The sequence below is a fragment of the Eumetopias jubatus genome, unplaced genomic scaffold (genome assembly GCF_037043125.1).
Source record: "Eumetopias jubatus isolate StellerSeaLion01/CBP00866 unplaced genomic scaffold, mEumJub1_p1.0 scaffold_2, whole genome shotgun sequence".
NCBI classification, from domain to species: Eukaryota; Metazoa; Chordata; class Mammalia; order Carnivora; family Otariidae; genus Eumetopias; species Eumetopias jubatus.
In genome coordinates this window covers 84,146,477-84,158,921 of record NW_028274808.1, presented here as the reverse complement: position 1 = coordinate 84,158,921, position 12,445 = coordinate 84,146,477, and the positions used below count along the sequence as shown (strand labels likewise).

At 37.7% G+C, this 12,445-nt stretch overlaps 1 protein-coding gene across 8 annotated transcripts in view; it reads right to left on the bottom strand.

Annotated features, from left to right (window-relative positions):
- INPP4B (inositol polyphosphate-4-phosphatase type II B) overlaps positions 1–12,445 on the bottom strand; it is an 842,030-nt gene that overhangs the window by 250,863 nt on the left and 578,722 nt on the right. For all 8 annotated transcript variants that reach the window (XR_003608999.2, XM_028102335.2, XM_028102336.2 and 5 more), the window contains one exon: positions 8,525–8,636. Coding sequence is in view for 7 of the 8 variants with exons in the window: in XM_028102335.2 (XP_027958136.1) it covers positions 8,525–8,636 (112 nt within the window). In the remaining variant the exon portion in view is untranslated. The remainder of the gene's footprint in view (positions 1–8,524; positions 8,637–12,445) is intronic.

Here is a 12,445-nt window from a genome sequence, read left to right as displayed (position 1 = left end):
CAAATTACTTTCTAGATTTTAAGTAAAATTTTAAATAAAGGCTAAAATATCTTGTACCATCAAATTACATAAGACAAAAGGTTTTTGTGGCAAAACAATGCAAACACTTGCTCATAAAGTACAAGGACACTTTATAAATAGATTTATAAATTATGGATTTGAATAAATTTGTAAAGCTGATCCAGAGGTCATGAATCTATAATCTATGATTAAGTTCATGAGCTTTTACAGAACCAACACTAGCTACTCTGGACAGAGAGAAGAAACACAGAAGAGCACATTGCCATGTTCCTAAGTGAGTGAAACAGGAATAGGCAACAATATCCCAGACCATGTAGCAGTTAGTGATGGACTCTTCTTAACTTCCTTTGAAACTATACTTAATAGAGGAAGCAGCTTTTCTGGCCCCAGAAAGCTGAGGAGATCTATTTTCACACAGACACCAACATGACTGGCATTTGTTTTTTCAAATGTTTCCTTCTATTGCTAGCCACAAAAAAAAGGGTGGGTGTGGTAGTTTGAGGAAAGAGGAGAGTGAATTTTTAGAGCAAATATATCAGACATAAATAAATGCAAATAAAAACCGAACAAAGGAAAACCCAGAAAATCCTTTGGTGAGGAGTTCTGAGGGAAGCAGCCAATTTTCTGTAGCATGCATGGCTTTACTCAAGAGACTCCAAGGGCTCAGGTCACCCTCCCCAGGAGAGTGTATCAAGATTGCTTGGGCTATTTCCAAACTGTTTCCTTCTACTCTTCCTCCTCCAGGCACTGGCCCCCTTGGAGAATTATGGCCACTGAGGTCACTGTTAATGATGAGACATGTGTCAAGTATTTTGAGAAGGAAGATAATTTAAAACACTGATTTAAATGTTACTTCCGTATTTGTATAGTCCACTACTTATTCCCCCATCATAAACATTCATCACATTACTCAGGAAATTTCTTCATAGGGAAAAATGTGCTCTCATATAATTTCTTTAGTGTTTTTATTGAGGTTCTACTTTACTGAAACAATGAATAACTGTAAACAGCTCTTATAATCTGATGTTCTCTAAATCATTTTCCTGACCAAATCAGAACTCAAAGGTGATCCTTTCTTTTACTCCACTGCTATTTGGAAAATGGACTTCCCAAATCACTAGAGCAAGGTGCAGTGATGCTTGGACATAAAATTCTTTCTCTTATTCCCAATATTTCCTCTATACTTTTTAGTTCATATATAGCTGTTAAAATAATCTTTCATAAACTTAATATCATCTTACCAGCGCTCTGCTCTAAAATGTTTAAAATTGGTTATTTGCTGTCCAATCAAATCCACTATTTTCAGACTGGTGTTCAAATCCTTTCACGATTTGTCCCTGATATCCTTCCACATAATAACATAATATAATAGGTATATAGCTTTGAGCCATCCTCCTCTCCAAAACAGGATTATCACCTACAATACAATTTATAGAAATGGTTTAGATTAAACCCTTTTAGTAAGAAAGTCCATAATTCATACGGATCAGGTTATTTTGAGAAACTGCTTCTCTACATGGAGGGAGCCCTGCCTCTTCATAATCAAAGTCAACTTTCTGTTTCCTAATAGAAGGCCTGCATTATTTTGCCAAATGGATCAGAAACAGAATTTTCATACATTTGTATCTCCATCTACACTGGAAGGTAGATATTTAGAATAATTTTAACCTAATAACATTCTTATTTTACAACTTTATTGTATTTTAAAGCTTTACTATTCACAATGCTGTCAAGATTTAAATCCACAGAACATAAACAGAAAATATCCAATAAATACTTACTAAATTAATAAATAATTTTATATTTGGACTCTTAATTATTTTCTTCAATTGTTTCCCAAGTGTACCGTCTGTGTCACTATTAAAATTGAGAGTTTTGAAGCCAAGAACCATAGTTCTTATTTCCTCAGCCTATTTTAATTTTTTTACAGTTGACCCTAGAACCATTTTCACACTGTGCTAGATGCTACATAGAATGCAAAGATTAAAATGATTTGGAATCATTAAGCACAGGCTTAAGGAGGCTCCAGCTATGTATACTGTTTATTGCTGTCATTATGATGGATATTTTCAGGGTTATGCACTTATACTGTGTGTGCTTTCAGTGTAACAACTTCATATTTGCGATTCTGAGCAGGAATAACAAACACCACATGCTTTTTGTTCCAATAGCACTGTAAGCCTATTGATTTTGATGAGTGCTTTAAAAAGTGTCATCTGACGGTAAGTGTGACCAAGAAGAAGAAACGCAAGATATATTATATAAATTTCTTGGAGCTTAATGATGTTGAATATCAACTACCATACCAATTTGCCATGCATTGGGCTAGAAAATTAACTAAACTGTAAGGACAATGATCATAAAGGACAAAGACCAGTACTTCTTGGCTAAACACTTTTACATTTGTTAGTTTATTCCTTAGATCATGGTTGTTAAAGTTTGGTCTGGAATCTCCTGGGGTCCCTGATAAGTTTTGTGTTTGCACCCTCCGCAACATCTGGCACAGGGTGAAGACAAAATCATTTCCATAATAATACTAAAACACTATTTGTCTGCTTCTCTCTTACAAGCATATAGTGGAATCTTGTAGAGGCCCTATTACATAATCATTTGACAGCTAATGGTATGCGTGCTTGTGTACTCTTCTGTTTTAAACATTTCTTGTTTGAAGTACTAACACGATAAATGGCCATAGATATAACCTAAGTAAGCAAAATCTGTAATATAGTAAATATCAGTAGATAAAATCCACATAAATACCAATTTTTAGAGTAAATTATGCAAATTGCTACACTTGGATGATCTCATTCAGTCTCATGGTTTAAATACCATCCAAATACCATCTGACTACTCACAAATATCTAATTCTAGCTTGGACAGCTCATGTGAACTCCACACTCAAACCTCCAACTGCCCAGATGTATGCATCCATTTCAAATTTCGAAGTTAACATCTCAAAATCTCTGGTTCTTCTGCACCTGCTCCTTTCAGTTTCTTCGTCACTATAGATGGTAAGTTTATTCTTTGGTTTTCCTTGGTACCTGGAGTCTGGCCACATTTCCCTTTCTCTGATTTAACTCATCTTCATCTCTGCCTTGAGTCTTTGCAATAAACAGGCTCCATTCTGTCCTTGCTTCTTTTCAGGCCATACTCAACATAACAGCCCAGAACGGTCCTCTTAAAACACGAATCAGATCATTTTGCACCTACACTCAAAAATCCTCCACTGTCTTTCTATCTAGCTCAGAGTCTAATGACCTTTAAGAGGGAGTATACAATCTGTCTTCCCTGCCTGTGGACCTTATCCTCAACTCTTACCACTTTCCTCTCCAACCCCCAGGTCTAGTCATTACAGGCACCCTGCCACCTCAGGGCCTTTGCCCCTGCTGTTCACTCTACCTAGAATTCTTCTTCCTCTCATATACCCACATCTTGCTCCCCATTTTCCTGCATGTTTCAGCTCAGATAACGTGTCACTAGTGAATCTATCCTTGATCACCCAGTATAAAAGGGCCACAGTCCACACTCCCTAGTAGTCCTTGTACCCTTATTTTTTTCGATAGTATATAGTACCATCTGATCAACAATATATTACTTGTTTATTTTATTGTTTACCTCCCTAGAAGGCAGTATCTGCATCTATGTGGTTCATTGCTGAACACCCAGAACCTAGTAGAATGCCTAGAACATAGAAGGCAGTATTGTTTTACAAATGAGTGATGAATATTATATGCCTGCAAATATCTTAGAAGGTAAGTCAGTTATATAATTTTCCATTTTGTATTTGGGAAAAACAAAGGGACAAATAGTGTCTGCTTTAAGATGCTCCTTAGCTCCCCTAGGACTCTACCTTTTCCCTGACCATGGCCTAAGAATATCTGATTAAAACACCACTTCAAACTATGGGAGCAAAGTGACCTGAGAAGGGCAGCAAGGCATCAAATACTAGTTAGGTTAGGCTCGTAGTGAAGAGAAGATGTATTATTACTCCACTTATACTATCTCTGTCACTGTCATAAATACATAAGGCTTTTTCCTTTTGTAGAAACCACCACTACTTTGATCATTAGTACTGTGCCATGTGCCACATTCAAATATAATACAGACATTAAACAGGAGGGGGAGACAAGGCAGGAGCTGAACTTGGCCCCCGCAGAGCCTCACTGAAGGATGCCTGTTAAAAATCTTCCTCCCCTGACAAGAAGCCAAGTCACCTTGGCGTCGGGGCAGAGGGAAGGGCTATCTCACTCGATCCTGTTGGCTGTTAATTATATTGGTTCTTCTATTACCGGATTTGATCATTTGGCTTCCTCATTCTCCTTTCCCTAGTAGCACATTTTTTTCTTGACTATTTAATTCAAAGTTGTTTTTCAAAAGTTTCTTCCTCTCTCCTTTATAATGCTGCACTCTTTACTGCATCCTCACTCTAGTCTTTACTTATGGCCAGTTTGTACACAGCCTTATATGCAGCCAAATATTATCCCTTCTAGGGAGAGAATTTTGGATTTTATTTCAAGATAAAATTGACTTCATTTACTCATTCACTCATTTTTCCTGTGCTAGGCTCTGTTCTAGGCACTGGGGGGAGGGGTAAAGGAGAGAACAAAATAGACAAATGTCTAGTGAGGGAAATAGACAATAAATAAGATAAAATATATGTGATGTTGGACAGTGATAAGTACTAAGGACAAAAATAACGCAAAGAAAGGAGATAGAAAGTTTCTGGTGGGCATGACAATTTTGGATACAGGGCAGAGAAGGCAGAGTGAGAAGGTCACATTTTACAAAAAGACCAGAAGGAAGTGAGGGAAGGAAGCATATAGTTACCTGGGGAAAATGCTACAAAGATAGATTGAAAAACAGAGTGAAGGACCTGAGTCAGAAATGTATCTGGAATGTTTAACAGCCAGCCAAGAAGCTAATGAGGCTAGGTGAAAGTGAGCAAAAGAAGAGTGGAGGATGAGGCGAAGAAAGTAATGGGGGGCCAGCACCTGCAGGACTTTAAGTGGGGTCACTGAAAGGATTTAGGTGTACACTTTCATGGAGTTGAGGAGCCACTGGAGAAATGAAATGTTCTGTGTTATGTCTTAATAAGTGCTCTGCTGAAAACAGACTATGATGATGGGGGTGTCGGGAAGCAGGAAGAAGGGACATTTAAGAGACTACCCTGAACATGTACGTGACAGACAATGCTGTAAGAGGGAAAGGCTCCAAAGTCACTGGGTTCTGGATATATTTAAAAGTCAGAATCAGCAGGATTTGCTGACATACTCACTGTGCCTGAGAGGAAGAAATGAGTCAAAGGTGACTCCAAAATGTAAAAAAATTTGGATACCTAATGCAACATTTCACCAACTATATGAGCTTTGTAAAATGTCCATGTTACTGTTTCTTTTGTGAATTTTTCTTTCTCTAGCTATGTGATTTTAACACTTTGTCTTCTTTCACTATGTATGTACGTATCAAATAAAAGTTTGAGCTGGGGGTGCCTGGGTGGCTCAGTCCCTTAAGCGTCCAACTCTTGGTTTCTCTTCAGGTCGTGATCTCAGGATCATGGGATCAAGCCCAACATCGGGCTCCGTGCTTAGCAGGGAGTCTGCTTGAGATTCTCTCTCTCCACCTCCCTCTACCCTCCCCACCCCACTTGCTTGCCTCTCTCCCTTTCTCTCTCCCTCTCTCTTAAACAAAAGTTTGAACCAGTGTGGTATGGTGAATGACCTTCTGAACCACTTTTGCTTGATGAGAACTATATCATAACAATATAATTTGAGGAAACAAGTAAGTTAATGTAAGAGGACAGAGTTTGGATTTTCATTTATATTTTATTCCAGGCTCTGAAGGTTATATGAGATTAAAGATTCAAATGTAGTATTTTACATCAGGGATATAGTTATGAACTGGATTGTGTTCCTCAAAATTCATCATGTTGAAGCCCTGAGACCCAGTATGACTGGATTTGGAGACAGCCTTTATGGAGGTAATGAAAGTTAAAGAAGATGATAAGGGTGGGGCTCTAATCCTATTGGGCTGGTGTCCTTATAAGAAGAGGAAGAGACACAAGAGCTCATTTCGCTGTCTCTGTGCTAATGTGCCAAGGAAAGGCCATGTGAGGACACAGCTGGACATTTGCACGCCAGGGAGTCCTCACCAGGAACGAAGTCATCTGGCACACCAACCTGGCACTTCCTGGCCTCCAGAACCACGGTAAAATCATTTTTTGTCGTTTAAGCCATTCAGTCTGTGGTATTTTATTATTATGGAAGCCCAAGCTCCTTAAAACAGGTATTATTATCTTCTATCTACTTCAGTATACACAAGCAATAACTGTGTCACTCACCCACATGACTGGTGCTAATAGTTTCATTTCTTTTTCCTCCATTCATACAAACTCGGGAGAGCAGTGTTGTTTTACAGATAACCCCGATTTCAGTTACTTTGTCTTGTCCTATGTTTCAGTCATTCACTAACTTCGGGACTTAAGTCCCCATTAGGAGATTGTGTTAATACACTTGATAGAGATGTTGATTTAGCAGATCTGCAAAGGAGTTTGCATATCTAACCAACACCCCAGAAAATTCTGCTAATGCTTTGTGAAACACTGAGATAAAGTTATTCCCACATAATTCTAAATATTGTGCATAGTGGACCTTACTACATGTTCTTCACGAATCATGATGCTTCTGAAGGATTGCCAACAGTTTATGATAACTTTATAAAAAATTTGCATAAGGTCAATGCTTACTAAGAACCCAGACAGGACAGAACTAATGCCAACAATGACTGGTACATTTATCGTTTTAGTCAACTTACGATTTGTACATGGTACATGCTGACGCTGCCACCTCCTAATTCTAGAATAGTTCAGTTAAGACTTTTTAAGTTCACATTACTAAGTCAGAAACATTATGTGGGGCTTTGGTGGGGTATATTCCTGGGTATCAAGTTCTCTGCTTACTAAGAGTATGATTCAATTTGCACTATATAATAGCAACAGAGTAAAGGAGTCAGGCGGTGGGCAAGCTTTGGGGGGAAATAGAGATGGGGCTAGTAATAGATTGGGAGCAGTCAAAATAGGCCTCCGTTGAAAAGGGAAGTGTTTCCGCTACTCGTCTCCTGGCATACTGCCACAGGTCTAGGCACAGTTGTCTATTTCTGTTCTCAGTTCCCCACCTGGCCTCCAAATCTTTCCTCCTTAATCTTGAGGCAAGCATTCATGTGGTGGTGACTAATACGCACCTTATATAGAATTCCAAAGGAAAGGGGGATTGAATGAAGGAGCCCCATAATTGGAGGTCTCGGATGCACACATCCTAAAAGCCACACTGGTGTTTTGAATACACAAATCTTGAGAGGATCTGCTGCAAATTGACAGCCCTTACATTATCAGGCAACCTGATTCAAACTTTGAGCCTCCCTGGAATATTTTCATGATCCTCGCTGTGTTCTGGGGGAGAGTAGAGGAACAGAGAAGAACAAGGCTTGGCCCAGCAGTTAAGAGCCTAGCTTATTCTGGGGGCAAGAACAATATTCTTTTGAAAGACAGTCTTAGATTTCTTTTGTAAAGTTAATTGTTTTTATCTTTTTTTTAGACAAAAAAATTAATTTGTTGTGCTAGATAAACATTTCTCATGTAGATGTTTTCTCAGCACCCCAAATTCAGTATGCTCCTAGGTAAGGGCCACTAAGCCAGAAACTGAATCCCTAAAGGCCTTATCATTAGAAAATGCTCATTTATGAAAAGGTAGGAATTACAGTGTATACACAAAATCTGAAAAGATGCAGTTTTTAAGTCCATCCCCTGTGCCTCAATAAAGTAGGCGACTACATTCCTAGGACAGGAATTTAGGTTAATACTTATGTCAAGTTTCTCGTTCTTAGAAAAAAGAAAGTAAAAAATCTGGGACACGCACTGATACGCATTGATACGCACTGGGACCTTTATGCTCAGCTTCAAGGAAGCTGCTTCCCCTCCAGCTGGTGATGCCCCTCCTCCAAAGCTGTCCCTCCACTTTGCGCTATTTCCTACTTCTCTCTGCAATTTTATAAGGCCCAGCATTATTAAATCTGTGCTCCTTCACATACAAATGAAATCTAAACTCAAATTGCATTTCTTTCCAAAGAGGGTTTTGAGAGTAGAGAAGTGGTTACTTTTGGCAGTAGTCCTCCTGGAATCTTCTATGCGTCTCAAGTAGGGTTAATTAGGGCAGAATGCAGCAGTGATCCGTACTTTTGTTCCAGCTGAGAGGAGGCAGGGTCAACACGGGGAGCCCCGGAGCAAAGAAGAAGGTGTTGCTGAATGGCGCATGGCTTTGCAGAGTTCCGTGCAAATAGACCCTCTGGTTCAGCGGACCAAACATGCTTATGGCACTTCAATTCCAGAGCTGATTTCTCATTTGGCTTTTGAATAAGATTTCATAGTGCACAGAGGTGCTGATGATTCAGGCATCTGGCAAAACTGATCGTTTCTAATTTAATTTGTGCATTGAGCTGACTGAGACCCTACCTTTTGTCCCTGCACATCTGTGGTGATGTGGTCGGCTTCCCCATCCTCAATCTCCCCCATCTTCACGACACTGACTTCTATGGTGCCAACAACTTTGCCACCATCTGAAGTTCTGCAACCAAAAATAAATGAAATGGAAAGGTAAGAATCTTCTCTCTCCTTAAAGTATGTTCAAACATGTTTGTTTCTGAAAACCACAAATATTACTCTTTGCCTTCATTAGTTTTAATTAAATCTATTTTAAAAACAAAACATGTCAATAGTGTTAATTAAAAAAAAAAATGGTTAACCACCAATTTATGAGGTAAGTGCACGGACTGTCAAAAGCTACCTCATGATGGTGAAACCTCTTCCAGACACTCAGGAGTGGACACAAATAGCATGCCTCAGTGTCCTGTTTGGCAACACCACATCCCCACAACAACATAAACCGTGGCTTCTCTCTGCCAACTGCATGCATGTTGTGCACATCTGTCACGGAAACCACAGCTGGGGGCACCTGGGTGGCTCAGTCGGTTAAGCGACTGCCTTCGGCTCAGGTCATGATCCCAGGGTCCTGGGATGGAGCCCTGCATCAGGCTCCCTGCTCACTGAGGAGCCTGCTTCTCCCTCTCCCGCTGCCTTTGTTTATCCTCTCTCTCTCTCTCTCTCTGTCAAAATCTTAAAAAAAAAAGAAACTACAGCTGAATAAAATAGAAAAGAACATAAACATCCCTATATTCTTCTCTGGGCCACTGGCCACAAAATCTGATTCTGTGCCTTTTTCCTAACACTATTTTTCTAAGAGACTAGGTAAAGGAAGTTCTCTCCCAGCAAACGTAAAAAAGTTAAGGTACATGCAGAGCAGAAATTAACCATAGAGATAATTTAGTAAACACTTTACTTCATCAAATAAAGAATCAAGAGACTCAAAAAGATGGAAAGACTCATCTAAGGTAACCACATGGCAAAACCAGAAATCCAGGTTTCTATCTTCTTCACGTCTGTTGGTCACTGAAAAGCTCCATTTAATGATGATTAAGATTTCCATCATTATCATTTTCAACATATGAATTTTCCGGTGAACAATAATGAAAGATAAAAATAAAATGAATAACCACCCTCCTTTAAGATTCTCTAATTTCTTTTCCTGGGCAAGAAAATATACAGAATAAATGGTGCCATCATAACATGGGAACAGTGTGACATATATTTTCCCCTCGAATCTCATTTTGAAGATAGGCAGCAAGCCAATGCATAGGCATGACATTTTGCCATAACTTCTTTCTTAACCTAATTGACTAATACTAGAAACGCAATGTTTCATTTTCTTCTGTCATGTTTTTTCCAAAATTTGTTTTTAATTTTAATTGGGATACAAATGGTGTCTTTCTTTCAACCAATTCCTTCTAAATGCCACTATTTTATCATTAAAGATGTCAGAAAAGAGAATTAGGAAAATTTGTATAGTTTACCAAAATACTAATTCAAATAACGAATACGTTAGGTGAAAAGGAAACCAAAATATGTTACTAGATCATGGCAGGTTTTTCTCAAAATATAAAAAGTATAAATTAAAACACACCTTTTGAATTACGCTTTTTTTTTTAAAGATTTTATTCATTTGAGAGAGAATTAGAGAACACATGAGAGGGGGGAGGGTCAGAGGGAGAAGCAGACTCCCTGCCAAGCAGGGAGCCCGATGCGGGCTCCTGGGACTCCAGGATCATGACCTGAGCCAAAGGCAGTTGCTTAACCAACTGAGCCAACCCAGGCACCCTTGAATTATGCTTTTAAGGAAATTGAAATAGGAAAATTCTGGTGACATATGCATACCTAATGTCATAATGTAATAAAATAAAAATTGTGTACATAGAAAAAAGTGATTTCTTATTAAAATGATTTCTTATTAAAATATGAAATAAAATGCTTTTTGGTGACTTTCAAAACAGTGGAAATCATCATATTGACTTAATTATTTGCAATTAATATAGAAACTTTAAATACTCATTACAAAGAAGATGTGTATATAGAGGACACTGTATGATTTTGTGAAAAACTGCATTAGCTCCAGTTCTGGGGTAGTTTATTCATTATACCATTTTCCCACTGGAAAATGACATAATAACTTGTCATAAATCATGGTGTGACTTAACTCTGTACAATTATTCAGTACCTAATAAAGGCTTTAATAAGAGCTCTCATTGGCACTACTCATAGCTTTTTCTAGAGGTTTGCAGGTTCTTTTTCCCCCAAGCTGAGAGCATCAGTAACAATTACAGGTATCTTTTCCTTTTCGTAGGAGTTGCTTAAAATGCTTTGCTTGAACAAACTGAGCTAGATTCATTTCTAGGAATGTAAACCCATGTACAACTTTCTAAATGTTTTCACCAAACTAAACCAAACAGTGCCATAATGATTTGAAACAGAAGGTAGGCTTCTCACAGTCTCTCCTGGGCCTGGGTTATAAACCAGTATGTGCCATAGTGGTCAAAAGTGTGCACTCATGAATTTGGGCTACCTGCTAGCTGCATGACCCTGGGCAAAGAATTTAACCCACATGAAACTTCGTTTGCAAAATGGAGATGATCATTTTATTGTAAGGATTAAATTGTGGTATGATTGCTGTAAGGTGCTCAGCACAATGCCTTAAACAAGATGAGTGCGTCTTCCTTCCACCCCTCCTCTTTGTCCTAGTAGTAGGGCAGTGGAACCAGTAGCAGCAACAATAGAATCGCTATGTCATTAATGGTATTTATATATGTTTAATTTTATAGTGTATTATATTTATATATGATGTTTAATTTTATAATGTATTATATATTTATATATGATTGATTTTATAATGTATTACATAATTATATGTTTAATTTTATAATGTATTATATATTTATGTATGTTTAATTTTATAATATATATATGTTTAATTTTGTAATTATATATTTATACGTTTAATTTTATAATGTATTATGATATTTATATATGATGTTAAATTTTATAATGTATTATATATTTATATATGTTTTATAATGTATTATATATTTATATATGATGTTTAATTTTATAATGTATTATATTTATATATGATGTTTAATTTTATAATGTATTATGTATTTATATATGATGTTTAATTTTATTCTCTCCAGAACTTTTACTAGCATAGGCATCTAAGACGATAGTAAAACATTATAGGATCTCAAGCTTCATTGCAACAATGACTGAGTACTCATTAAAGATACAGAGACTTAGTAATAACAGATATTATGAAGCTTACATCCCTAGTAGTGCAAACAACACAGGTTTGTAACTAATTACAATGCAGCTGAATTTTTCAAAGTGTGAAAGTGACTGAATAAGTAATGTACTATGGGATTGAGCTGAACTATAGCTCTATCTATTTCTGTTAAAACAATTAGCTGGGGCGCCCGGGTGGCTCAGTCCATTAAGCGTCTCTGCCTTCAGCTCAGGTCACGATCCTGGAGTCCTGGGATCCAGTCCTACATTGGGCTCCCTGCTCAGCAGGGAGTCTGCTTCTCCCACTGCCCTTCACCCTGCTTGTGCTCTCTCTCACTCTCTCAAATAAGTAAATAAAATCTTTAAAAAAAAATCCACAATTATCTGGCTACTTTTTAAATAATTTTAAATTATATCTAATTTTAAATAATATCTTCTATAGGCTTCCACTCAGTCCCAGAGTGGAATCAAGGCAAGGAGCTTGCTTAATCTAGTGATGCTAGAATGATTCTAAAATCTTTTTTTTTCCCAAAACCACTTTGGAAAGGGAGTTCTGACTACTCTAAAGCATGTCTCTTCATCTGAGATTTGTGGGAGACAGAATGGGAATCCAAGTTATAAACTAAAGAGCTGAATTCAAGACACCCAGAAGCATGGTTCATCCTGTCAATGAACTAGAATATAAGATGTGGAAGCTGTTTTCTATTT